Consider the following 26,522-nt stretch of genomic DNA (forward strand, 5'->3'; position numbering starts at 1 on the left):
AGCAAGGGAACGTGAGCAGAGATGCAGGGTGGTACTGATGAGAAAAGGCAAGGTGATAGGGAAAGCTGAGGGCATGGCCTGACACAGGTGCACTTGCCTCCGCAGGGAATGTTGAGCATGCATGTGTGTGAGCGACAGTGAAAGGCAGAGGAGAGATGCAGTCCTGGCTGTCTGGCGGAATGAGGAGGCATTGTTAGCTTTGGGGGTAAAAGAACATTGGGATGTGACAAGAAGCGGTCCAGAAAAGTTAGCAGTGTTAGCGGCGGCGCTTTTGGGGATGAAAACACTCGCAATACAATGTTTAATGTTTGAAAGAGAAAAATGTCGGAGCTCAAGTAGGCCTCGAAGCCACAAGCTCTGAAGAAGCGTGACATGTGCATGCATGCTTGTATGCACAAACATGCAGCCTGCTTGTGGTTACTCAGTGGCGTGAGGAAGGCGCACTTGCAGATGCTTAGAAGCCATCTCATCTTCACTCTTGCAGAGCTGAGCCTTGGTCTTGCAAACGGCTTCTGGGAGTGAGGCCCATTTCACAGCACCACCGTCAACTTTAAAGACCCATGTTTATCATTCTGTGGGTCAGAAGTAGTTTTGTGTGTGCTAAAAGGAATAGAACTTAATATCATTACTACAGCTGCAACATTTAAACAGCACAATCCTATACTGAGGTAAATCTGGCTGGATTCATTCCCACCTAAGTGTACATAGGGATTGCAGTCCCAATTAGATAGATTAATCAGTTAAGCCTTCTTGATCAACTGAAAAGGTGTCCCCAATTAACTGGGTAATACATTTTTTAAAGTGCCTTATTTCTTAACTTAAAGATGCCTAGGAATTGCAACTGGCATGTGCCAAGCTGGAAAAGATTTTTGAAGGGTGGGTGCCTCTTCTAAGATGGCGCCTGCTGCAGAAGTGTATACAAGCCCTGCCTGAAAACAAAGTCTGTTTTGAAATTCACAATCTTTATTCCACTTTCCTCCTCCGTTATTATTATTGTTATTGCCGCAAATATACCGTATTTTTCACCCTATAGGACGCACTTTTTCCCCTCCAAAAATTAAGGGGAAATCTGTGTGCGTCCTATGGGGCAAATGCAGGCTTTCGCTGAAGCTTGGAGAGCGAGAGGGGTCGGTGCGCACTGACCCCTCTCGCTCTCCAGGCTTCAGAAAGCTATCAGCAAGCCTGGGGAGCCTGCAGGAGTTCCTGCAGGGCTCCCTAGGCTGCGGATAGCAGCCTACTGGCCGGAGCGCGGGGCACGCTGAAGCAGAGCGCCCCGTGCTTTGGGCAGATATCCGCAGCCTAGGGAGCTCTGCAGGAGTTCCCGCAGGGAATAACTTTTTTTCTTTATTTCCCCCCCAAAAAACTAGGTGCATCCTATGGGCCGGTGCGTCCTATAGGGTGAAAAATACGGTAACAGGAGGGGGGGGGAACAACAACGTTGTCAGCTGACTTTGATCCTGACTTAAGCATATAATTTAATATAGGCAGCCCATTTGTCCAAATAAGATGGGTAGTTATAAGATGGGTCATCATAAGATATCCATTCAAGCACCGAAAGGGCAGTGAGAGCTTAAACTACTATGTAGTAGATAGTGGTGTTTATCCTCCCAGCCTTGAAATATAGCTTGTTCTCTGCAACAATAAAGGCTCACAGGGTCTATCCACATTTATTGTCTCTCTGTTAGTCTCCAACCCACAGGATTATAAATGCATTGACACCTGCAAGTATCAAACATTTTTCCAAAACGAAGTTACTGTGAAGATTTATTTTTTTATCAGAAAGAACACACCACAGGAAACTTCTAACGCTAATAGCCTGAGATTTCTTTGACTGAGTGACAACCCTAATTGGTACTAAAAGCTTCCTGGTTAGAGGATGCCTTGTAAAAGCCAGAACCAGAATTGTCAGGATTGCGTGGATTCTGTATTAAAAATAATAATAACCAACATTCTGCCCCGTGTAGCTCAAATTCTGTATTTTATGCGGTGGCTTGTTTTACACAAAATAAATATGTTGGCTTGTAATTGTGAACCTGCTCTCTCCACCCTGCTCCTGTGCTTTAACAGTGGCATGGCAAATGGAAATGGAGCAACAGAAGCTTTGCCTGGCATATGACATAGAGTGAAAATAGTTGTTTGATTTCTGTGTCATGCTGATATTAAAAATGAAAGGAGGAGAGCTAGAAAGATCCTGAATTTTTAATCTAATGCCAAGTTTTGGACTTGTTGTATGCTCGTGTTAGCCTTATATTCAAGCATTAGCTTGGTAGCAATAGATGAGAAGGAATTACAGGCAGACAAGTGCAGGGAATTTAATGTAGCTAGTAAACTTTTTTTTTCAGGCTGGTAACTTTTGTGGACTGATTTACAAGGCAGGTTTGCACAGACCTGTAAAGTACACAATTGGTTGCTCTCAATTGTTACACAATTGGTTGCTCTCTTTGGGAAAATCACTGCTCTTTGTTAATTGGAATATTTGTCCAGTTTAATATATGCAAGCAAAGAGTTTAATATAGTTTGCATTTAACATATGCAAGCCACTGTCAGAGAATGAACTTGAGCAAACAAAAAACGAAGCCGCTCACGGCATCCGCCAAAACAGGTTTCAGGTCTAACCAACTAGCAATCCTCTTAAGCAGTCACAAATGTCTGAACGAACAAATCATTTTTTCTCCCAGGTTTCTTCAGAGTGGACATGATGAGCGAGCAGCCACAATATATTAATATGTGCTTTGTAAAAGACAAATTGTGCCAAGACAAATGGACTAACCAATGGTTTCAATTAAATGCATGTTTGTATTTATAGTGTTGACTTTAGCTAAAGTCTTGTGCGGTGTTCCTATTAACTGGATAAGAAACCTAATTATATTGTAATAACCCATGGATAGTGAGAATGGATGTATGTTTTTGTTCTCTCAGAAAGCTACTCCTAATGTCTTTGATTAAGGCTTCTGTGAGGTTCAGAACAGCCATGTTATTTCTTTCTTGTTTGCGGTGCTTAGAGAAGACATATTGAGCCTTGTAGACACATAACTTGTCCTGTGGTGGTATTTTTCATAGTCTCTCCCCCCCCCCCCCTCAAATCTTCATCACATTGATACTCAAAGATGAGGTTGTGACCATTTTGGAGAAATTGGCCTGGTTTGAACAACACAGTAAGCCAAATTATGGCTTACTGGGACTACACAAATGTGTGGGCTCCCAGAAAGGAGCTCACTGCTGCTTTCTTGCCTCACTAAACATGAGATGTAGCTTGTCATTAATTATAGTGAAGTAACCACCTTGGGCAGTGAGGTGTTGAATGACCCAATGCTAGGGGACTGGGAGAGACAGCAGCAAGGTGTTGGATGACAGAGCTGAGTGTGGCCTAGCCTGCACCCCCTAAGCAGCTGCTGCCCTCAGGAGACTTTGTTCCATCACCCATGTTGAAGTAAGATTCAATAGTCTGTATGGGCAGCTTCTGGGTGTAAAGGAGGAGCAGGCGCCATCTCATCCTTCAGGCAGCAAAATGCTCAGGTCCAGCTCTGCACACAATTACAGTGGTACCTCGGGTTAAGAACTTAATGCGTTCTGGAGGTCTGTTCTTAACCTGAAACTGTTCTTAACATGAAGCACCACTTTAGCTAATGGGGCCTCCTGCTGCCGCTGCGCCGCTTCTGCACGATTTCTGTTCTCATCCTGAAGCAAAGTTCTTAACCCGAGGTAATATTTCTGGGTTAGCGGAGTCTATAACCTGAAGCGTATGTAACCTGAAGCGTATGTAACCCGAAGTACCACTGTAGTCTCTTTATCACCCATTTACACCTTCCTTAAATGGGCCTGTGTCTAGTCTCTTTGGATGTTTTTAACAGGATCCTAAAGAATCATTTGTCATTTTATATTTTGATATGTACTGTGTTTTTGCTGATTATTCTGATACTTTGTTTTCTTTTTGCTCTTAGTCATTTTGGGTTCCCTCAGGAAGACAAAGTGGGATATAAGCCATTTAAAGTGGGAGGAAATGAAAATGGAATGGAAAAGTTGCATTTTTATCAGAATACCTTCTTAACAGCTGTGCTAGGGCTTGTCCTGCTAATGTACATAGAACTACGGAATAGCCCACAGCCATAACGTGTGATTTTTCTCCTCTATGATCATTTCCCAAAGTAGGCATCAGCTTGCTCAAAGAATCCTATCAGAGAGGAAAGCAGGAAGACCCAAAGGAACTGAAGGCATCTGTCTATAACATCAGTTCCTTGATAATGGATCCATCCTAGGTCCCGGGGGCATTTATGAGATAGCCAATCTGTCTTTGACTATTAGTAGATGTTCTTCCATGCAGCTTCCTGCACTATCCTAGTGGATAGGAGCATTTGCAGCAAGGCATCCATCAGCAGACTGTTTCACTGCCACCAAGTCAGCTCTGAAATGATATCCCAAGAAAAGAGGCAAATACTGGTCTTGCCCCTCTTTCTGAATTTAGGTCCTGGTTTATCTATCCATCTGTGGATGAAGTGCAGAATCCGGGGGCTTCTTTGTGCCTTTGTGTGAACATGGTAAACAGGCATTTGAAACTTTGTGTGTCTTATGGAGAACAGGTACCCTTATCAGAGAGCAAAGATTGACTTTGGTTCCCCATTGAATGGATGCTTGACGGTGAAATCTAATATGTTGCTATGTAGTGTGTAAAACAGACCTAAGAAAACATCTTATCCAGACAGAATCTGCTACATGGAAGTTATTTTATGCAGGAAATTGTTTGAGTCTCATGTGCAATTTGCAACCCATGGCAAATGTTTACATGGCCACATGTGATAAACTGCATGCAGGACTTGAGCTATTTATTTACTACATGAATAAGACTTCAGCTTCTGTGGAACATCCTCAAAACTGTTACAGGAACTGCCAATACAGGATAATCATGGCAGTACACAACTAACACGCCTTTTGCACAGAATATCATTATCAGCACTGTAGACTTTGCAGCCTAAAGGAGTATGGCAAAACCTTTTCTTGAATTCCAGTCATATGGAGCAGGGAAAAGGATAAAGAAAAATTCTCTTCGAGCAGATATGCTGGATTGTTTATCATTTCCAGCAAATTCCTCATTACCTTTACTAGATGAGTAACTGTAAGTGGCTTATGCTGGCTGCTCAACCATAGAACTGCCTTCAAGGCAGCAGCCTCCATACCATGATCAGCTGAATTTGCAGAGAGAAGAATCTTATAATTGGCAGGCTGAAATAATGGACTATTGAATTTGGCCTGCAAAATGTTGGCAAAGACACTGGCAAACAAAAAATAGACAAGATGCTAGATGTTTTCAGGCAGCCTACTAGATTCAATTAGACAGTGGAAAAGTTGGACAGTTGGAGAGAGAAAAAGAATGCAGGTACAGTTCTCCCCTGAAAATCTGCACTGGTATTGGAGAAAGGAGTTGTTTTTAATGAGTTGTGTGGATAAAGGGAAATAGAAAATATTCTCAATCCGGGTTTGCAAGATCAATATTTCAAAGATAGGGACACTTTTGTGGAAGTATGTGCTAATCAAGATGTAGGCTGTTTTCTGCGGCAAATTTATGAGTGAATTTTGTGTTGGTAAATTTATTTCTTTAGTACATATATCTCACTTTTTTTCCACCATGGCACTCACATTGGTATAGGTCACAGCTTTTCAAACTGTGTGTCCATGACACATTAGTGTGTCGGCTACAGTGTGTGGGTGTGTTGTATGAACGCTCCCCGCACTCCTCCCAGGGCTGGAAAGGGATCTAAAAGTGTGTCACCAACATGAAAAGTTTGGAAAGTTCTGTTATAGGTGGTGGTCTTGGGTGGTCTCCCATGCAGGCATGCCTAGATCAGACCTAGTCCTGCTTAGTTTCAGCATATTAGCCGAATCATGTGCCCTCAGGTGATATTCTAGAACCCATACCAGCATTGCTTGGGAAGTCTTAAGAAACAAAGAACAACCACAAAATCATTACAGTATTGATCGTCTGCCATCTTGATTCAAAGTAGCATTCAAGTGTGTGTACCCAGATGTAGATGAAAATGTACTCCTTGATCTCAGGAACCATGATGCAAAAATTGCTTTTGATGGGTTATATCCAGCAAATCCCTATTTCGGGTCAACCCAAAGAAATTACCGGTAACGGACCTAAATTAGTCAGACCCATCAATTTCAGTGGGTCTGCCCTGACTAACATTGGATATAACCCACTGTCTTTAGAGGTGTCTAAATGCATAGCGAAAAAAGAGCTTTTCAGATTGTGAAGTAGATATGCCACGCCTTTTATCAAATATAATCAGCTTTCTTAGCACTGCTAGGTTCTGGTTGGCCCTTCCTGCTTGGTTTTTTCCTTGGTTGAAAATATTTTTAAAAATAAAACTTAGGAAGCTTTAGGTAGTGATTGATGTATGGTTGTCTGAAAAGCCCAAGCTACTGTTAACAAACTGATGGAGATCAACAGTGCTGGGATCATCCGAAATGAGGAATGGTCATCCTGTTGCTAAAATAAGCATTCCCTCCATATAAGTGGTGCTTATGAGCCCAGCCTTACGTTCACATGCCCCAGAAACGCAGGTGTAAAAGAGGTCTTAAAATGAAGAAAGAAATGGCGGTTGAAATATCATTATGTGAGTCATAGAGCTCTGAGCACTCTATAGTCATTTTGTACTTTCGGAAGTAAAAGAAACTGAGTCTGAAGTCTGTAAATTCAGAGCAACAGTAGCTGGGGTTCAAATTGTAATAGTCACTCATGACCTACTGGAAGGCAGGGGGGGAAAGACAGGAGAATTAACACACCCAAAATTATTGCAGTTCTACTGCTGTTATTTTATTATGTGATTGCCTATTCAGCCATTTATTCCCCTGACACTATAGTTTGTTTAGGCTAAATGCCCAGGGAGAGAAGGGACCACATTCACTTTCATTTGAATACAGCATCTATATTTTATAAAGCAAGAAAATGGAGAGCTCAGTTATAATCAGCACAGCCTCCTCCTTACTCAACGCTGTCTGCACCCCCTGTGTCTTTGAGACAAATCTGCTCATTTGACTAACTAAATGTAGCTGGTTTTGTGCTGACTCTACCTGCTGAGCTGATACAGAGGAGAAAGAGAGAGAGCAATTTTGCATCATCCATCTTTTTAATAAGCAAACAAACAAATAAATAGTCTAGGGAGACATTTGATCCAAAACTGTATTCAGTAACCTCATAACTTTGGTATAATTTAGTTCTGCATCTAGCTCATGGCCTGGAACTTCACAACATGCACAAAACTGCAGTCCTTGGTTTTAAGGCAATTATCATGATTGGATTTTAGATGAAATCTGGATGCTTTTTGATTAAACAGGTTAGTGGATGAATCTTCGAAACAGCGTAGATGAAAGGATTTCTTGCCACGATGGCTGTGAGAGATGGAAGGGCTCAGGTGGCTGACTTTGCAAATCCCAGAGGACTTGTACCCAGTGATACTGTCTTTCTACTGTGTAAACCAAGCATGCTGAATTTGAAGTCTGGGAGCAGAAATTGCCAAGGCGGCTATGCCACATCTTTCATTCATGGCTCATTGTGTTGTCAATACTAGTTTATATACAGACCCTGTGAATTACTTAAATATACATGAATATGCATGTTATATATCTATTATGTCTCAATACAGAGTACTGCAACAATCAGGACTTCTTAAAAACTGATTTGTCCAAGGTTGTATGGCAAGCAGAATCCGTGTCCTATGCTTGCCCTTTCGCTACCCTCTCTTCTGATTCCTCCTTCCAAATTTGCTTTTCTTAATATGGAAAGTGTTTTGCTTAGCTTTACTCTTGTGAGAGAGAAACAGCTGAGTGAAGAAGTGCTGTGCAGGTGGTGAACCTAGTCGCAAATAATGCAAGCCCAGCAAGCCGTCCTCACGTGGTAGAAGTGTCATGAAAGGCCAAGTGAATAATGGTGCAAGAGGTGCAGACTTAGTGTTTTCCCATGTGACGCTATAAGTGTTATTCCCCCCCATATATTTGCAAGTCATGTGTCTATAATTCAGGTGTGGAATCTGTATGGGTTGAAATGTATCTAAGTTCATAACAGCAGCTCACTTCCGCCTTCTGCATGCATTAATAGTACTTAAAAATAACCTTTGGATTTTCAGATGATTTGGGTCAGCCTTTGTTTCTTATTTGAACTAGCAAAGAGCCTCAGATTCCAAAAGGTATAGGGTGTGTGCATCCTGCATTCTGGGCAATAATATTTGCCTGAATGAAGTGGCTTTGGGATCTGGTGAGTATTACTAGCATTGTACCTTCATTGTAGTGGCATATTTATAAAAAGTGTCAAGGCTCAGTATGCAAATGTTGGTCATTTGTGCTTGCTCTGTGGGAAGAAAAGGGTACTCTGTTCTTGCTCAGAAGAACCTTGTTCTTATTACATAGCGTCTAGGGCTAACATGCATTGATTATATAGTACATTAACTAGATCACACAAAGGATCTTCCATCAATATAGTCCTATGTGTTGGAAGGGAAGTGCACACTTTTTACCACTTTATGGTAGTAGGAATGCTCCATTGCCCAGGTGGGGAAATTAGAAATGTCATGTCCAAAAGGATTCTAGGTTCCTTTACTACTTGGAAACATTATCCCTTGTATATCACCACAAGGCACTGGCAGAGGAAGAGGAGTGCAGGGGGAGTACACCACCCCCGGCAGCGTGATCCCAGCGGGGTGCCATCATGGCTGCCCCCCACCCACACTGGGCGCCATGCCCCCAGGACACACACCACACCCCTGCAGGCAGTGCACCATGCCCCCGGGATGCACGCCAGCCCCACCCCTGCCTGCTCTCCACCCCGGTGCTGGAGCATGAAGTTCCACCACTGCCACAAGGATCATATATCCCTGTTTACTTGGAAGTAAGTCTCAGTATGTTCAGTGGAGCTGAACTCCACTGAAGTGTTTTAAGAATGGCAGCCTTACTTGGCTCCAAAAATTGCCTGTTTCAATCATGTAAATGGAGGCAGCTGGAGCTACCCTCTCAAAAGGATTAAATAAGGAAAGTATGGGAGGTAATGAACAAATATTAATTTAACATGTCAGCTGAGAGAGGCCAAAGATCCATCTAGACCGGAATCATTCATTTCAACTTGGTATTTATTCCAGGGCAACACTGACACACAAGAAAGGGTGGGGGGAGGACTCTCAAATAATACCAATGTATTCACCTTTTGGTGACAGTTGGTAATATTTCCACCTTGCGGTCTTTTGCTACTCATATTTTCTTGGATATGTTGCTTGATTTTCATTCATCTTGATATAATATATGATTTGTTGTGTATCTTTGTGCCTCATCCTTGCCTCTAATGTTTTGTTGTCAGCAATTGATTGTTGGTTTTTTTTATCATTGATTTTAAACTTCTTTATCATTGTGCTAATGCTATATTACTTAGATGAAAAAGCATTGCCTCAATAAAAATAGTGGCTGCTTGCAAGAGGCAACACCAGCTCTGCCTCCAAAGTGTCCTAGCCAGGGGTGGCGCATCCCATTTTGTCACCTGGGGCACATTGGGAAAGTGCTGCTGCTGCACCATCCCCACAGAAGCATCCCTTACCTAGTGCCTGTGAAGTAGCATCAGTGGGTTCTGGCAAGATCTTGTGAGAAGCCAGAAAATGGCACCACTTCTCTGCCAGTGATGGAAGTGGTGGGGCGACCAAATGGGTACCACCTCATGCATTTTCATCACCTGAGGCAGCTGCCTCAGCCCTTCTCATGGGTCCCTGGTCCTGGCCCTTCCTTCGAAATGAAGAACTAAAACTCCCAGCTCTGTACTTCTGCCAAAAGCTTTAATGCTCAAATCAGATCAGTCCAGTCATACCTCGGGTTGAATGTGTTTCAGGTTGAGCGCTTTCAGGTTGTGCTCTGCGGCAACCCGGAAGTAACGGGTCGCGTTACTTCCGAGTTTCACCACTCGCTCATGTGCAGACGCTCAAAATGATGTCACGCGCATGCGCAGAAGCGGCAAAACGCGACCCGCGCATGTGCAGACGCGCCATCGCGTCTTACGTTCTGTTCAGGATGCAAACAGGGCTCTGGAACGGATCCCATTCGCATCCCGAGGTATCACTGTACATAAGGCAAATTACAGGTTACAAGGTTCAGCAGGGACATAAGAGGATAAATGGCTCAGAGAAAGTTAAGATGTTGGTCCAACAAGCAACACACCCCCCCCCCCCGAACCTTCCTTTTGAAGAGTGGGGCAGGCACAGCTATTAGTGCGGCAAGTGGCCACGATCCCAAGACAGGGCAAGCAATCAGACCATCCTTTGTGAGGGGGTTGGCTCTGCAAGGTTTGTTTGCACCTGTGCCGGTGTCCCCATGTCTGTGGAGACAGTGGGGCGGATCTATATGTAGATGACATTATTTTTTGTATGATGGATATAAACAAATCAGCTTAGGAGGAGAAAAGATACCGAAGAGGCAGCTGGCTTTTTATTATTGAAGTTTAAGACGAGAGAAGTTGGCAAAAAGAACTGAATCAGAGAAATTAAACTGGCATCAAAAGATTCAACACACAGGAATTAGATAAAGGTCCCAAAAAAACTTGTGTAAAGAAAACTATGTACCTCTTCAGGATCAAATATGACAGAAACTTAAAAACCATAAAGATCTCAAACTGAATTTGATATGAAGATTAAGTAGTTAAAATGAGTGTAGGTAATGGGAAGCTGGAGTTCTGTTCTGTGAGGCTGAATGAATTTATTAATACGGTCACAGACCAGCGTCAACACACACAATATCACAGATCATAAAAAATATCAGAAATACAAGGGACAATATGAATATAGCAAGGATTTAAATATAAAAATTAAAATTAATTGTTAGCATGCCCCCTGTAATTAGCAATTAGGGGTTTATGCATTATGGGATACCACTTGCTTCCTGCGATTGATTGCAGACGCACAGAATTTAGCTACATTTAGTGTAGTCTTGGAATTCTTGTCCTCTAGCAGTAGTTTTAAACTATGGTATTCTGATTCTTTCCTGGACTTTTGCAAAACAGGTGTAATAAAAGTCAAACGTATATCCTCATAAAGACAACAACGTAATAGAACATGTGAAGCAGTTTCAACTTCCAACAAGCCACAAGGACAGACCCGTGCTGTATATGGTTTACCAGTTTACCTGCTCACCAGTTACAAGTGAATTCATCCATGTCTTACAGAATTGCACTCGCCTCCTCCGTTCCGTTTGTTGAACTGTAGCACACATTCTGAAGCCTACAATGGGAGCATCTGTGGAGTTTGTCTTGTTTTCATTAGCCGTCGTCTCTTTTACAGGTAAGAGCTTCCTCCATCTTGGCTCAAAGGTCAGGGCCAGCTTTAGGCTGAGCCTGGAGACTAACTGGACTAAAGCCAGTGAAGTAACAATCCTGTTCATACTCTCAACTAAAATTCAGAACATGAAATTATCTGCTAACATGAATTCTATCGTTGACCATATATATTTTGTAAATGTAATTTGGCTTATGTATATTTGCAGTGTGGAGTTTATTTGATTGCCGCATTTATTGTGCAGGTGGATAATGACAGCTAGATGCACTGCTTAGGGCAGAGGTGGGGAGCCGAGAGTCCTTTAGATACCGCTGGGCTCCAGCACCCATCATCCCTGATCATCGATGGGATGGTGAGAATTGGAGCCCAACAATATTTGATAGCCACTGGGTCCCCACCCCTGAATTAGGGGAACCAAGCCAGCGAACCAAGGCATGTTGCATTTTACAATATGTTCAGTGTATGTGATAGGGGATGCACAGGCCCCAGAATTTGCCTGTGCATTTTTAAAAATTCTTACCTGTTTCTATCCTGTCTTTGCTTAAAACTGTGCTCCAGGTTCCAGTCCACAAGTGGAAATTGTTGTTGTTGTTGTTGTTATATCCCACCCATCTGCCTGGGTTGCCCCACTATGGCCAGCTTCCAAAAAAATATAAAGACACAGTAAAATGTCAAGCATTTAAAACGTCCCTTTGTAGACATGCTACAAAGCATGTCTGCTTCTCCTGCAAGGGCAAACTTTACAGTTTTGGGATGAGTCTCTCTCTCTCTCTCTCTCTCTCTCTCTCTCTCTCTCTCTCACACACACACACACACACACACACACACACACGGGGGGGGGGGGGGGAGACAGCTATAACCCTGTTGCCCAAAGAACAATGTTTGTTGAGGGCAAGGCTTTTGCCATTATCCTCCCCAGCTGGGGAGGGATACAACCTTGTCTCCCTGCGAGATAGAAATATATTTGCATTGTCTTGCGCAGGAGAAACGGGACAGGAAATATGCGTAGGGAAAATTTCATGCCCCAAGCAAGAATCTTGTTAGCCCAAGAATCAATGCCGGGGGTGGGCATCTGCCCCCACGATGGATCTTTGAGATATCTCCCTTGACTTGCATAGGGAGGGCATAGTGAAAGAGAAATGCAGTTTCATACCCCTCAACTGTCCCAATTAAATTGGGACACCTTGTTTTGGGGGGCTGTACAGCGCCCTAAAACCTCATGTGTGTCCCAGTTTTCGGCCTTGACATGTTGGTAGGTATGCAATTTTTAATTGGTGCTCCAAATCACTGTGATTGGAGTGCCCTGGGAAAACAATTCACTCTGATTAAAAGCTAGCCCTGTCCATCAAGCAAAAGATTCCCCAACCATTACTTCTCCACTTTCTCCCTTCTTAAGCTCTGGGCATTTCCCCAATAAGCTTGGTTTTATTTCTCCAGGCAGGGAACCAGCCGTGTACTTTTGAAGAGCCGAGGCCACAGAGCAACTCAGAAACTTAGCAAATCCCTCGTGCACCTTAGGGGCTGCACTTTTGCCTCAGAAATGTGGGGACCTTCCCCGAATCACACTGATTCACCTCTTAATTTGGGGCACACAAATTAATTAATTTGGGGTACACAAATTAATAGTAGGGGCGATTCCCCTACTATTTGAACATCATCTCCTGACCATCTTCTTGCTCACAGCTGGTTCTATGCCATTACCATTGACCCATTTGCTGCGGCAGTCTCCTTTTACTGGTTGTATACTCCATCCTTCACCTTAATGCACAAATCTCCATTTTCCGTTCCATCCAAACTATTGCTGTTTCTTAGATGTCTCTGGCTACACTTTAAAAGGTTGATCTCTCAGTGGGAAGGCTTTTCATTTCAGATGGCTGAGAATTAGATAATGACTTGGAGCTAATTCATCATCTTGGGGAGAGGCTGCTTCGATGTCCTTTATAAATATCTAATTACCTTTTAATGTTGCCTGAGTCTCTTGGGAAGGTGGCTGGCCTAGTTCAGGAGGCAATTAGCCTGTGTGGAAACTGGTCTGACCCACATATGTTGGCGACATCAAGGCAACGCTAGGTTTTGCTGTTAACCAGCTGAATTTAGAAGACTTTCTTGTATGTGCTCAAGCAGAGACCATAAGGAATAAGTCATCTACAAAGCCCTACAGGAGCATTTCCTAATGGCTGTTAACATATGACAAAAAAGATCAGTATAACGATGGCTGGATGGGTGGAAATTTCTCACTGTGAGCATGAACAAGGAACCAGGATGAAAGACGGTCGGAAATGGCTTCATCCCAAAATGGTGTTGGCTTAAGATTTGTCGTCGAGATTTGAGAAAATATCTAGAGCTTGGTATCCCAAATTAAGACTGCCTTTTCAGAAAGGAAAACCAATATTTTGGCTAGGTTTTCCTTGGGCAGTGAAACAAGGAGCTCCAGTTGCCTCCCCACTCTCAAACTCTCACACAGCCAGAGTTGAGGAAATAGGAGTTGAATTGTTCTATAAATTGGTTGTGACTATAAATTGATAGGCTTGCCTGTTCTTCTGTGTTTAGAGGTTTAGAAAGCATTGTTGCAAACCTTAGACAAAATCCTTTACGCCTCTGTTTTGTTGTACAATACTGGCAAACTTCGGCTAGGGAGGACTGAAGCTCTTGTGTAATGCAGTGATAAGATTTTATGGTAAACCAAGTGCAAGATAATTGTTCAAGGGAGTCTAGAAATAGCTCTGAAGAAGAAGCCTCAGAAACATCACAGTGTTACTGGCTGAAGATTTGACCATCATTGTGAGAGCTTCTCTTTAGATCTGCTTTTCTTACAAGCCATGTCTACCTTATCTTTGCATACGCCAAAATTCAGGAAAGGACAGGTGCATACAGCACAATCCTATGTATGTTTACACAGAGGTAAACTGCACTGCATTCTATGGTGCTTACTCCCAAGTCAGTGTGCTTAGGAGTGCAATCTTACAACACACTTCCGAATGAGTTTACTCAGAAGTAAGGCCCTTTACTCCCTTGTAAGGGTGCATAAATCTTAAGCACTGTATTTACTGCTTTGTGTTCATCTTGGAACTTTAAGCCAGTCTGAGCAGTAACTGTATTTATTCTGCCTGTTATTTCTGACTTCATAGGCTATACATAGGTTTGAATAATCCAATATTTCAAAAAAATGGATCTGCTTATGAGTACTAAATGCTGTCTGAGCCACAAAGAGCCAACTGGTAGACATCAATGTGATGGAGCTGCTGCATGAATGATGGCGCCCCTTTCCTTTCAGAGGAAGAGAGCTTCATATAGCTTCCTCAGAGCTACAGCTTTGCTTCCCCCAAAAGCAGGCTGCTGGTAGGGTTGCCAGTTTTTCACCCAGTCTCTACAGCTCTGCCTTTATAGTGCGTTGATAATATACAAGAATGAGCAACTAAAGGTTTGCACACAAACAATGGGTAGTTGTTTATTACTTGGGGTTTTTTTGGTTGTTGTTTTTTTACTGCGCATCAAGCTACTGCTGAATGGCACAGGATTTCACAATCTCTTGTATTGGCTGTCCTATCAATCTTTCTCTCTCTTTGCCACTGGTGGCATGATGTGGTCCTCCAGTAGCTCACGCCCGGCTGCTCCAGCCATGCTCCAGTCAACACAGTAGAAGTGATAACTGGAAAAGGCAACACACTGACCATGAGAATTTTATATTACGTTGCCTCTGCATTTCCTCCCCTAGGACCTGTCCCCTTCCATCACACCGGCACCCACCTTCTTTTCGAATCACATGTTGTTGTTTCACCCAGACACCTTGAAATCTCAGGTGGGCAGACTTGGCCGATCTTCCTGCATGCTCCAAGATCAATACCTGACAGCTTGTACTCCACGGCCCTTGCACAGACATATGACGAGGGCAGCAGGGGACATGGCCAGGGAAGGCAGAGTTGGGGCAGAATTAAAATGGGAGATTAGCCAGGTTTTGCTTCTGCAATCTTCTTTTTTAAAAAAAAAACACACACTCCCCTGATACTTGGAACCAGGAGCTTGAGGTTTAACAAACAGGGCTTTTGAACGCAAAATATCTTGCAATTATCATGAATTATTTATTGCGTTTTGAGTACCCTCCGTGAATCCTGTCCCTTTCTGCCCTTCCACCCCCCCCTCCCCGGCTGCCACCCGCCCCACAGATGACTCTGAGCTTTAAGTACATCTGCTTTTAGATACTGGAATGTCATTAGCAGATTACAATCTTCCTTAAGTCAATATTGCATCCTTATTGTTCTGCTGCCCCTTCAGTGTCAAGGACAAAGCCACTTCCAGCTGAGACGGGATAAACATACCTCTTCCCAGGCTCAAGTAGGAGCAAATGAGTCTTTCATCGCTATTCTAGTTTTATCTTTTTGTTGTTTTCAATTAATCCAGTGTTATGTGTTCTCAGCACAAGTGGTGCATGGATGTTTGGATGTTACCAAAGTACCCCCACCACCACAGAAAAAAGGTAGTGGGGAGCCCATTATTGGCATACTTGCAGATGTATTCTCTACAATCAACAAACCCCTTTTGGTTTGGTCACATCCACACCATACAATTAAAGCACAACCGACATGCACAAAGCACATGGCTTTCCCTCAAGTAATCCTGGGAACTGTAGTTCTATGAGAGGTAAACTATGGTACCTCTTTGTTGAAAGCCATGTGCTTTACATGTGCATTGAATGTGGAACTGACAAGGGTGTGACGTAATGGTTAGAATGCTGGACTGTGACCTGGGAGACCAGGGTTCGAATCCTCACTGGGTAACCATGGGCCAGTCACCATCTCTTAGCCTAACCTACCTCACAGGGTTGTTGTGAGGATGAAAGGGGGGGAGGGGAACCATGTACACCACCTTGAGATCCTTGGAATATAAAAGTGTAAATAAATATAAATAATAATAATAATAATAATAATAATACACTCAGGACTAAACTTGACGTGATGGTGACAGTTCTGTAGATTTCACCTGTACATAGAATATAGGAAGACTAGGGTGCAGGTGGATCCAATTTTAACCACAGAAAAGGAGTGTGGGTGAGAATTAGAGAAGTCTCCCTTTCCCACAGCTTGTTTCACCATTTCCCCTCTCCCTAACAGCGCTGGATTACCAAATAGGCAGAGTAGGGACTGGCCCATGGACCCCATGCCTTTTAGGAGCCCTGCAACAACAGAAGAGAAATCCCCATTGACTCAGAAACCTACATCATAGCGAGCCCCCTCCCCCCTGATATTTTGAGTGCCTAGGGCCCCCCACAAGGTTTAATTTGGCACTGCTCCCTAAGGGCTGTTCCTGAAGTTACTTCTAGTATTCTCTCTCTGCTGAGGGAAATGCTCCTTGTGGGGAGATAAGCCGAGGGGCAGTTTTCCACTTCCACCTTCTTAAAATTGGGCTCCCCTCCCAGTCTTGTTTTGTCATAGGAGCAGTTCTTCATTCACATGACATTTACCCTCCTATAATGTCCTCTCCTGCCTTTTCCTGTGAGCTTATTTGAAGCATCCCCTTCTGGAATAGATTTCACAAATGACAGAAATAGATGAATGAGGAGCAGGGCAGCCTGGAGAAAGGAGATTCGTTTTAGATATCATTGCTTCGTTTTTCAACTGCGGGCATATTTCTCAAGGTACAGTATGCCAGACCTCGCTGAATCTGTTAGTCACTGTGTCCATATCAGGGAAGCCACACAGCTCAGTAGAGCACCTACTCTGTGTGCCAAAGGTCCCAGGTTCAGTTCCTGGCATCTCCAGGTAGAGAGACACGGCCAGTCATTGTTGACACTGCTAAGCTAGATAGACCCAGTGATCAAACTCAGTATAAGATCATTTCGTATGCTGGTCTCTTATAATATTTCCACTATTTTATTCTGAAGTAGTGACCCCAGCAGCAACTCTAGAAAGACCAACCCATTAGGATAAACTCCTTTCTTCCCAAAGCCTGGAAGGAACACTTAAGCAAAGCGGGAGATGTGGCCCAAAGTGGATCGGTCCCTGCTAGCTACACATAATAAAATAACTGGCTTAGCTTAGCGCTGCATGAGGTGGCTGCGATATATAATTGGCTAATGTCTAGGCAGCTGCTGAAACTAGGTTAGTGTGTCCCCCCCCCCATTTTCCTGTGCATAAACTGAAACAGCCCAGACATAAAATAAGAGATCTCCAAGTCAAGGGGTTGGTGAGCCTGAACTTTTGTTCTGCTGGTCTTTCCCCCGGTCGGAAGCCACTGTTGCATAAAATATGGTGCTTGTGAGAACAGCAAGTTTGAAACAATGCCATCCTGTCCATAGCAACAAAGGAGGGAGAGGACTAACTGGTGGGATGGCGATTAACTCCATTCTAAACCACTTGGGAGCCTCCCGCCAGGCTACTGGCTTCATAGAGCTCTAATCTCATCACATAATGAAACAGACTAGCTAGGGTTGGGAATTGGTTTCAAGTGGCAGAACAGGCACTTTCAAGATAATGGCAATGAGTCAGGGATGCAGCACAGAGTTTCTGTTTCCCACCCCGGCTACTACAGCTTTGCTGATGATTGAAAGCTGGGCGGTTCTGAAATAGATTTCGTTTTGAGGAGCCGCAAAGCTTTGTGATGCAGCAATATGCCTGTCATAACCGTTCACATTGAAACAAAGATGGATGAACAGCTTCTTTTTGTGATATATTTTGATTACTAAAAACTGGTGGGTGGGGAGAATTAACATGAGCGAAGGCAGATATAATATGAAAAGGCAACTCACATCCTATACCTCAGTCATGGGTAATCCTGGCTTCTTTCTGACTTAGCAGCTGAAAATTCAGATGTGCACAGAAGCAAGTCTAATGTTGTATCAGCAGCTGGAATTTATGAATGTGCCTTGTGCCAATTCAGAGCATGGCTCCATCTTGTTCATTGGTCCATTTAGCTCAGGTGTATCTCAGCTTTCTAGCAGATGCACTCCAGAGTTTGGGGTAGGAATATCTTCTGGCCCTACCTGGAGATACTGGGGATTAAACCTGGGACTTGCTGTGTGTGAAACAGATGTTCTGTCGCTGAGCTGTGGTCCATCCTGAGACAAATAGCCTCAGCAAATAGGCATGGGTCCCATCTTCGGAAGAAGATCTTGCAACTCTAACTAAGAACCTCAACCGGCCAGCATTTTAGGATTTTTTACATGGTTATTGTAAATAGCTTAGGATCACTATAAATGGTTGATTTAATCTATGTCAGTTCAATATTCAGGAAAGTTGAGTATTTAATTTTATTTCAGAATTTTTATGCCACCTTTCAAAACAAAAGCCCTCTTAAGCTAATACACAACCAGCATCATTAGCATCATGACAACCACATAACATATAAAAAAACACGTGAAATGTTGCATTAAAGAGCAGTATATAATACCGCCAGATCAATTCAGCAATCCAGAGAAAACAAATTGAAGTTTAGCATTATTTGACATCAAGCAACCATTTAAAACTTTCCCCAGTGTCTTTAACAAAAAGCAGATCAATATAAAAACTTATTGGAGGCCTCTTTGGAAAGAGCTTATGTGCATCCTTTGAGATTGAGTTCTGTCGACATGAGGCCACCACTGCAAAGGGCCTGTGCTTGCTGTGATCGTCTGAAGGATAGGAAATACAAAGCAGATGAAGCAGGATGCTGAAATACAGTTTTGCAAGGTTTTGAGCATCACAACACCTCTTTCTGTTTAGTGGAATGCTGAAGCTGGAGAGTTCGCAGCAGCTGTCATTTTGATTAAATGTTTCCTACTGCTTCTGTTCTGTACTCAGTCTGAGCATTTCAGATTTCTTTCACCTTCTCATGCAGTGTTGCAGCCAGCAGAGAGTACTCTAAGAAACTATGGGCCAATCTTTGAAGAACAACCACGTAACATCATCTTTCCAGAAGGATCAACAGAGGAGCAAATACTGTTGGTTTGTCAAGCACGAGCCAGCCCTCCTGCGACCTATAGGTGAGGTTACGTGATCATAGCAGTGTTTTTGTTGGAAAGCCTATGGCTGCGATATACACAAATGTATGACAGTGGTTTGTTGTTGTTTTGCATTCACACATACCCTGCTGTCCTGCCCATTCATCTCAGGGACCAAAGGCAAGCATTTTCTGTCCCATTGAATTAAATGGAAAAGAGTGCATTCCAACTCTCTCCAGTTGATGTCCATGGGATTCTAAACAGGGCAATCCTATACTCAAGAGTAAGTCCTGCAGAGTTCAATGGGGCTGATTCTCTGGAAAGTGAATATAGGATTGCAGACTAAATATGTTGGTTTAAACTCTGTTTCATTATTTCCCTGCTCAGCTTCCTCCCCACCTTTGAGTTCAGAAAACCTGAGGGTGTTTCAGCTCAGTGGAATAATTACTTAATTCAATAAACATAAATGGCCTATTGCACAGCTATTCTGGCCTGGGTAAGTTGCTCTAACTCAGGCTTCCTCAAACTCAGCCCTCCAGATGTTTTGAGACTACAATTCCCATCATCCCTCCCCACTGTTCCTGCTAGGTAGGGATCATGGGAGTTGTAGGCCAAAAACATCTGGAGGGCCGAGTTTGAGGAAGCCTGCTCTAACTCATCAGTGGGGGACCTCTGGTCCAAAAGCTTAATGTGGCCCACCACATCCCTCAATCTGGCCAACCAAGCCAGTCCCAATAAGCCCTGCCCACTTGCCAATCATTCCATGTCATTTTCTGACTTACCATTACTCGCCTTGCTTTGCTTGGCACATCTACTAAGTTCTCGTGATTAAAATCTAATCGTTAGATTGGAGATATGCTCTGAACCATTAGGCAAAGGGATCTCTGATCTTGGTACTAAGCATCACAGGGCCGAGATTGCAGATAAGTCGTCTTCTGTTAGTGCATCTGTGGTGCAATGGGTCCCTGCGTCTGGCTGTTAATTGGAAGGTTGGTGGTTCGAGGCCGCCTGGGGACAGCTGTGGGCAGGATTCCTGCATTGCAGGGGATTGGACTAGGTGGCCAACTGAGCCCTCAGGCTGAAACAGGTTCCCCACCCTCTCTGTAGTTATTTTCTCTCTCTGGTCTGTCTCTTCTCTCCATGAATCCACTCCAACTCCACTAAGTCCTTTTTCCTTTACGCCGGCTATTTTTCTTCCCCGCCCCAATTGTAGTCGGGGTTTGGAATCATGACTCAGAGTGCAATGAAGGTGAAAGGAGTCTTTTACCCAGGCATAGGCAAACCCGGCCCTCCAGATGTTTTGGGACTACAGTTCCCATCATCCCTAACCACTGGTTCTGTTAGCTATGGATAATGGGAGTTGTAGTCCCAAAACATCTGGAGGGCCGAGTTTGCCTATGCCTGCTTTAACCCTTTCCCAATACACAATGGTCTCAATGTCCCTTCCAAAGTTTCCCTTCCAAATGTTTGGGGCTGGGGAAAGTGGGGCTCCTTACAGAAGTCTGGGAATAGCATTGTTATTCCACTCTGGAAGCAGAAGAGCAATGGTTGGGCGCTGCTGAAGGGTACCTGTCTGGAAGCATCCATGAACAGGATAGGGCAAATTGAGAGAGCATTTTTCAGAAGACTAGATCTGGAAAGCAGGAAGGCCTGCAGAGCAAAGTTAAATAATTTATAGCAGTATCAAACAAACCCAGTCAGAGATGTTGAGGCCAACCCTAGTGAGTGATGTGCTTCCTGGTGAGATAAAACACAGCCTAAAGGCTCTTAGAATAATCATTGAGATTTGGATTTTCCTTAGCATTCGACAAAGTGCAGCCATTTCTCCCCCTGATTACTGGGCTGGCATTGTAGCTACTGAGACAGCACCCACCATTCAGCCACTGTCCTACAATAGGTCCTATTGAGGGTTTTTGTGTACATCATAAATGCCAGTGTGTGTTGTTATTCAGGACAATGTTAATGTGCAGCTGTGATGACTTTGTTCTTTCCCCACTCCAACCAAATACCATTGTCTTGGCAGGTGGAAGATGAATGGCACAGAGATCAAAATAGAGCCAGATTCCCGTTATAGGTTGAACGGGGGCAACCTGGTGATCAGCAACCCAGTGAAAGCCAAAGACACTGGGTCCTACCAGTGTGTGGCATCCAACTCGGTGGGCACAGTAGTCAGCAGAGAAGCTTCCATTCGCTTTGGCTGTAAGTGGATTTTCTGAAGACAATTTGGTGCAAAAGAGGAATAAAACAGAAGGGAGCCAAGCAATGTGCCATCCATGGTTCTCCAGCAGCATCACAGCCAGGGAGGAAGTGAAGCTCCAAGAAATTGGATACGCTGGCATGTGCCCTCAGAAATCATACAAATGGAGCAGGCTGAGCAGAGGGATGGGGTGATAGAGGAGGCTGGGGACTTGAGGGAGCTGGTCGGGGTGCCCAAATGGTCTGCATGATCCCATCTATTTGCACAAAGGGATCTGTGTTTAGATGAGGACAGTGGAGGACAAACAAAGGGGGGAACATGAATGAGGACCCCAGTCCCTTTCATTGTCCTGTGGGAATTGAGGCACTTGGATAATGGTTCTGAACCGTTGCCCCTCTAAGGAGAGTGAGGTGGCCCATGTATATCACAGCTATTTCAGGAGGGCCAAATGCTGGACACCAGCATGGATTAAAACTGGCTAACATTTTACTGAGCAAGAGAAGGATGGTGTTGTGAGAGCTCCAAGCATAACCAGGTTAAAGTTCTTGAAGTATGTTTTAAAGGGAACTTTTACCAACTATCTGACTTTTAGAAGACATCTGAAGGCAACCCTGTTTAGGGAAGTTTTTAATGTTTGATGTTTTGTCGTGTTTTTAAGATGCCATTGGGAGCATAAATGAGTGGAGCATAAATATATTATTATTATTATTATTATTATTATTATTATTATTATTATTATTACCACAAGGGTTATGTGACTTCAGCCAAGATGCTAAAGACATGAGCTATTTTGATGAGTATGTGGATGTGAGAAGTTCCATCACTGCTGAATAGAGAGTGCGTTTAGAAAATGTGGTTGTTCTGGGGCAGCTTGGCTGTGAACTAGCGCCAGCTGCCGTGAGCTTATTTCTGATTCTGGCTTCCTGTTACTTTCCAGACAAAACTGGGTTGTGTTTTTAACCTTTCAGCCCTAGTTCCATGTTACCTCAGGGATTGTCTCCTCCTATTTGCGTAGGTCATCAGATGATATTCTGTATGAATTTTACGTATGCCTCAGACTTCTGACATGAGGGGTAGGATCTTTTTGGTGGTGCCACTCACTCTGTAAAATTGATTACCCAGGGTGGTTTACCAAGGGCTTTTTGAAAGATAGCAAAAGCATTTCCTTTCATACAACAGGGGGTTGAGTCCTTCTAATTTGTTTATCTTGGTGGTGCTGCTCTGATGTTTTATTGTTTGTCCGTTGAGGTGTTCACATGTTTTAATTTTGGGGTTTTGCTTTTGTGTGTGTATTTTTTAAAATTTGTAAGCCATTTTTAGGAGCCACTGATGACCAAAATGGCTGAATATATGTTTGAAAAAGATAGATAGATAGATGATAGAAATTGCAGTGGGGATAGTATTGATTTAGCTAGTTCATTCCCAGCACATTTTCTGAGCGCTGTTGCTGATGCCATCTGCCGTTACTCTCTCAATTTAATTTCCCTTTGATATGATGGAAGCATGATTGCCTGTAACTAGCATCATTTCTCTCTGAGCAGAGAAAGATCTAATTTGTAAGATTGTTAGGCTTCCATAGCTATGTTTCATCACCTCCACTCATTTCTTGTGTTTAGTTTTGCAGGAATTCTCTACAGAAGAGCGAGACCCCGTGAGGGTTACGGAGGGCTGGGGGGTGATGTTTACTTGCAGCCCACCTCCCCATTACCCAGGTGAGACAATGACAGCGCACTAGAAATGAGGTTCTCACCCATATTCAGGGAGCAATCCATCAAATGACAGGGGTAGCTAATGGTATAAACCCATACACAATTGTGTTTAGCAATTTGGACAAAGCCATTCCTTTCATGGGAACATAATCAGAACTCTGCTGGATAAAGCCTAAGGCCCATCTAGTTTAATAGCCTGTTCTCAAAGTGGTCAAACAGATGCCCATGGAAAGTCCATAAGCCGGACATGAGTGCAACAGCGCTGTCTCTACTTTCAGTTCCAAACATCTGGTATTCAGAGGAATGTTGTCTCAAACGTTGGAGCAGAACATCACCATTTGGGCTAGCAGCTGTTGGTAAACTTATCACCCAGGAATTTGTCCAATGCTCTTTTAAAGTGTGGTGGCCATTATTACCTTGTTTGGTAGTTAATTCATATGAACCTAAGAATATCCTTCTGGATCAGGCCAGCTGTTCCACCTAGTCCAACATATTGCTCTCACAGTGGCCAACTAGATGGCTGTGTGAAACCAGCAAGCAAGGCACTCTCCCATCCCGTGGCTTCTAGCAACTGGTACTCAGAATCATTACAGTCTTTGATCATGGAGACAGAACATAGCTGTTACATCTAGGAACCCTTGATAGCCCTACGTTCCATAGTCAACTGTGAAGTACTTTCTTTTGACTGTCCTGAATCTTCCAACTTTCTGTTTTATTAGATGTCCCTGAGTTTCTAATATTATGAGAAAGGGAAAAAACAATCCACTTTCTCCACACCTTATGTAATCATGTCCTCCTTTTGCTGTTAAAATCACTGATTTTTTAAAAATTTTGTGGCAACAATTATCCTTGCAAAATACTGGAAACATGTTGCTGTTGTTTTCTGCACCAGAATGCTTAAGCCAGACTTGAGCACAGCAGAAATTGATAAACTACCAAGGCTTCTCCCAAAGGAGAAATGTATTGCATCTAAATGTCTCTCTGTTTGATTAATGGTTAACATTTATAATATACTGGAATCTATATTGTAATTACATTGTCTTTGAGAAGTCTTTTTTGTAATTTTATATCAGATTGAAATAAATTAAACAAAAGGGGGGAGGGGAAGAAAAGAAAGAAAGCTCCAACTTTTCCATTTTGTTCATATAGGTCTGAGCAGTTTTCCCTTTGCCCTGCCTCTGTCCCTTGGAAAACCTCTTTTGTGCTAAATTGGAACAAATGGCAATCCATGGAAAACCCAATAACCTGCTAAACTGCAGGTTATCACCAAGGGAAAGCAGCAGGCAAAGAGAGGCGTAGATAAGCGCTAAGTTGTGCCTGGTCTTTATGGTTGAAGCAATAACCTGCTTATCAAGTGTAAACAGCAGTTGCCATGGGATGGTATTAAATGCTAGTCCTACTCAGAGTAGACTCATGGAAAGTAATTTATCTGTTTAACTTAGGTTCGTTCATTCATTTCAATGGGTCTACTCACAGTAGGTCTTGGTTTATTACATCCCATGCTTTCTTGTATGTACAGGTAGCTGAAATGTTCTCTAAGAAGCATGAATTGCTCTGTTCATCTCAGACTAAATTCTGCGGCTGTGAATTCTGGAATTCTCCCAGGAAACAATGAAAATCAGTGCTGTCGATTTCATGCCAGATGCTGATATTGTAGAAATTGAATCATTAATGCTCTTTGTATAGGCGAATCTGTAGTTGAATATTTCAGGGATGTGATTTCAATTCATCTCTACCTTCCACCCTACACGTTTTGGTTATCAGGAGACGGCATGATTATTACTGAGTGGGTGGGGGATTGCAGTGCATGTAAGGAAGGAAAAGAGCATGTGAATGAGAAGAGATCTCTTGTGGGGGTGGGGGTGGAAGAAAGGGAATTCTGGTATGGAAAACTTTGAGAAACCTCTGGCTGAGACCCACAGGACTGTTGAACTTTAGCCCACAATCTGTGGTATGAGGAGTCGGAAGTAGTAAAGGAAGAAACCAATAGCAGGTCCAAAGTTCTTGTCAAGAAATTGGAGGGCATCAGGTTCAGTTCTCTAAAAATGAACATTGTGGGAGCATTGTACATCCCGTCTAGAATAACAACAAATACACTCACTTTTGTTTCTTTGTTCAGAGTGAATGAATAGCTACTGGACTTAGCTTGTGTCTCAGTCTGGGAAATAGCCTACCGAGGTCAGCCTCCGAGCGTCACTCTGATACAGTGGAGCCAGTGTTTCATCCTCTCCCTCTCTCTCCCTTTGCACACAGGACTTGCATACCGCTGGTTTGTGAACGAATTCCCCAACTTCATCCCAGCAGACGGAAGGCGTTTCATCTCCCAAAAAACGGGAAACCTTTACATTGCTAAGACAGAGGCCTCTGACCTCGGCAACTACTCCTGCTTTGTCACTGGCCAGATTGATTCCATTCAGAAGAGTGTCTTTAGCAAAGTTTCTCAGCTCAATCTTCTCAGAGAAGGTCAGTGCACTGGTGACCCACAGTGTTGGAAGCCCAGTTGAACAGATCCCTCTGAGAGAGGCCCTAGGAGGGCCAACTCTAGATGGAGGCATTTCTGAAGTAGGCCTGCAGAGCCTGTGACCCACCAAGCCAAACATACCTGCCAACCATGTATGGTGTCCTATGAGCAGTTCCTTGCCTACTTGGGACTGCAAGATGCCATGGTCCCTGATTACAGAGTGTCCCCTGTTGTACTATTCATGGGGAGTGGGGAGCCTTCCATGCAGCTGGGTGATATTCAGTGCTTATTTCCTGGCTGTCTGTGCTGAAATCTGAGTCCTCCTCCTTGGAGCCAACCAGTGGCTTTGGTGATCTGAATATTTTTGTGGGTGGAGAGGTAGGTCGTTCTTACCATCCCCATATAGCAGAATAGGTTGGGACAGTTAAGAGAGAGTGGCTGGCCTAAGGCCATCTCAGGGGGATCTGCTGGAGCTCAATGGTGTGGTACATGCTTTGCATGTAGCAGGTTCCAGTTTGATCCCTGGTCTCTCCAGGTTGGGCTGGGGAAGATTCCTGTCTAATATCCCGGAGAGCCAGTGGCTGTCAGTCTATCCCAGCCTTTCCCACCCTGGTGTCCTCCAGATGTTGTTGGGCTCCTACTCTCATCTGCCTCATTCATCCAGCCAATGGTCAAGTGTATGGGAGCTGCTGACAAAAACATCTGGAAGGCACCAGGCTGAGGGATGCTGGTGTAGATGACACTGAGCTAGATGGAACAGAGGTGGACCAGGATTTCCTTACTCATCGCTCTCCTCTTCCATCACAAGCTACGTCAGAGCAGTGTGGGTGATGGCTGTGTGGCAGCCACGGCTGTGCCACACCAGTACAGTAATGTAAAAACTGCAAGTACACAAAAAAGTAAATGCTGAACTTAACTTGGGTTTCGAACATGCACTTTTTCGAAG

At 43.6% G+C, this 26,522-nt stretch overlaps 1 protein-coding gene across 3 annotated transcripts in view; it reads left to right on the forward strand.

Moving 5' to 3' along the window:
• The window catches only part of CNTN2 (contactin 2), a 68,197-nt gene that overhangs the window by 15,076 nt on the left and 26,599 nt on the right, over nt 1–26,522 (forward strand). For all 3 annotated transcript variants that reach the window (XM_028734299.2, XM_028734296.2, XM_028734297.2), the window contains exons 2-6: nt 11,189–11,303; nt 19,107–19,251; nt 21,233–21,408; nt 23,023–23,118; nt 25,369–25,578. In XM_028734299.2, the coding sequence (XP_028590132.2) occupies nt 11,249–11,303; nt 19,107–19,251; nt 21,233–21,408; nt 23,023–23,118; nt 25,369–25,578 (682 nt within the window). In that variant the 5' untranslated portion in view covers nt 11,189–11,248. The remainder of the gene's footprint in view (nt 1–11,188; nt 11,304–19,106; nt 19,252–21,232; nt 21,409–23,022; nt 23,119–25,368; nt 25,579–26,522) is intronic.

The sequence above is a fragment of the Podarcis muralis genome, chromosome 5, assembly GCF_964188315.1.
Source record: "Podarcis muralis chromosome 5, rPodMur119.hap1.1, whole genome shotgun sequence".
In the NCBI taxonomy this organism is placed as follows: domain Eukaryota; kingdom Metazoa; phylum Chordata; class Lepidosauria; order Squamata; family Lacertidae; genus Podarcis; species Podarcis muralis.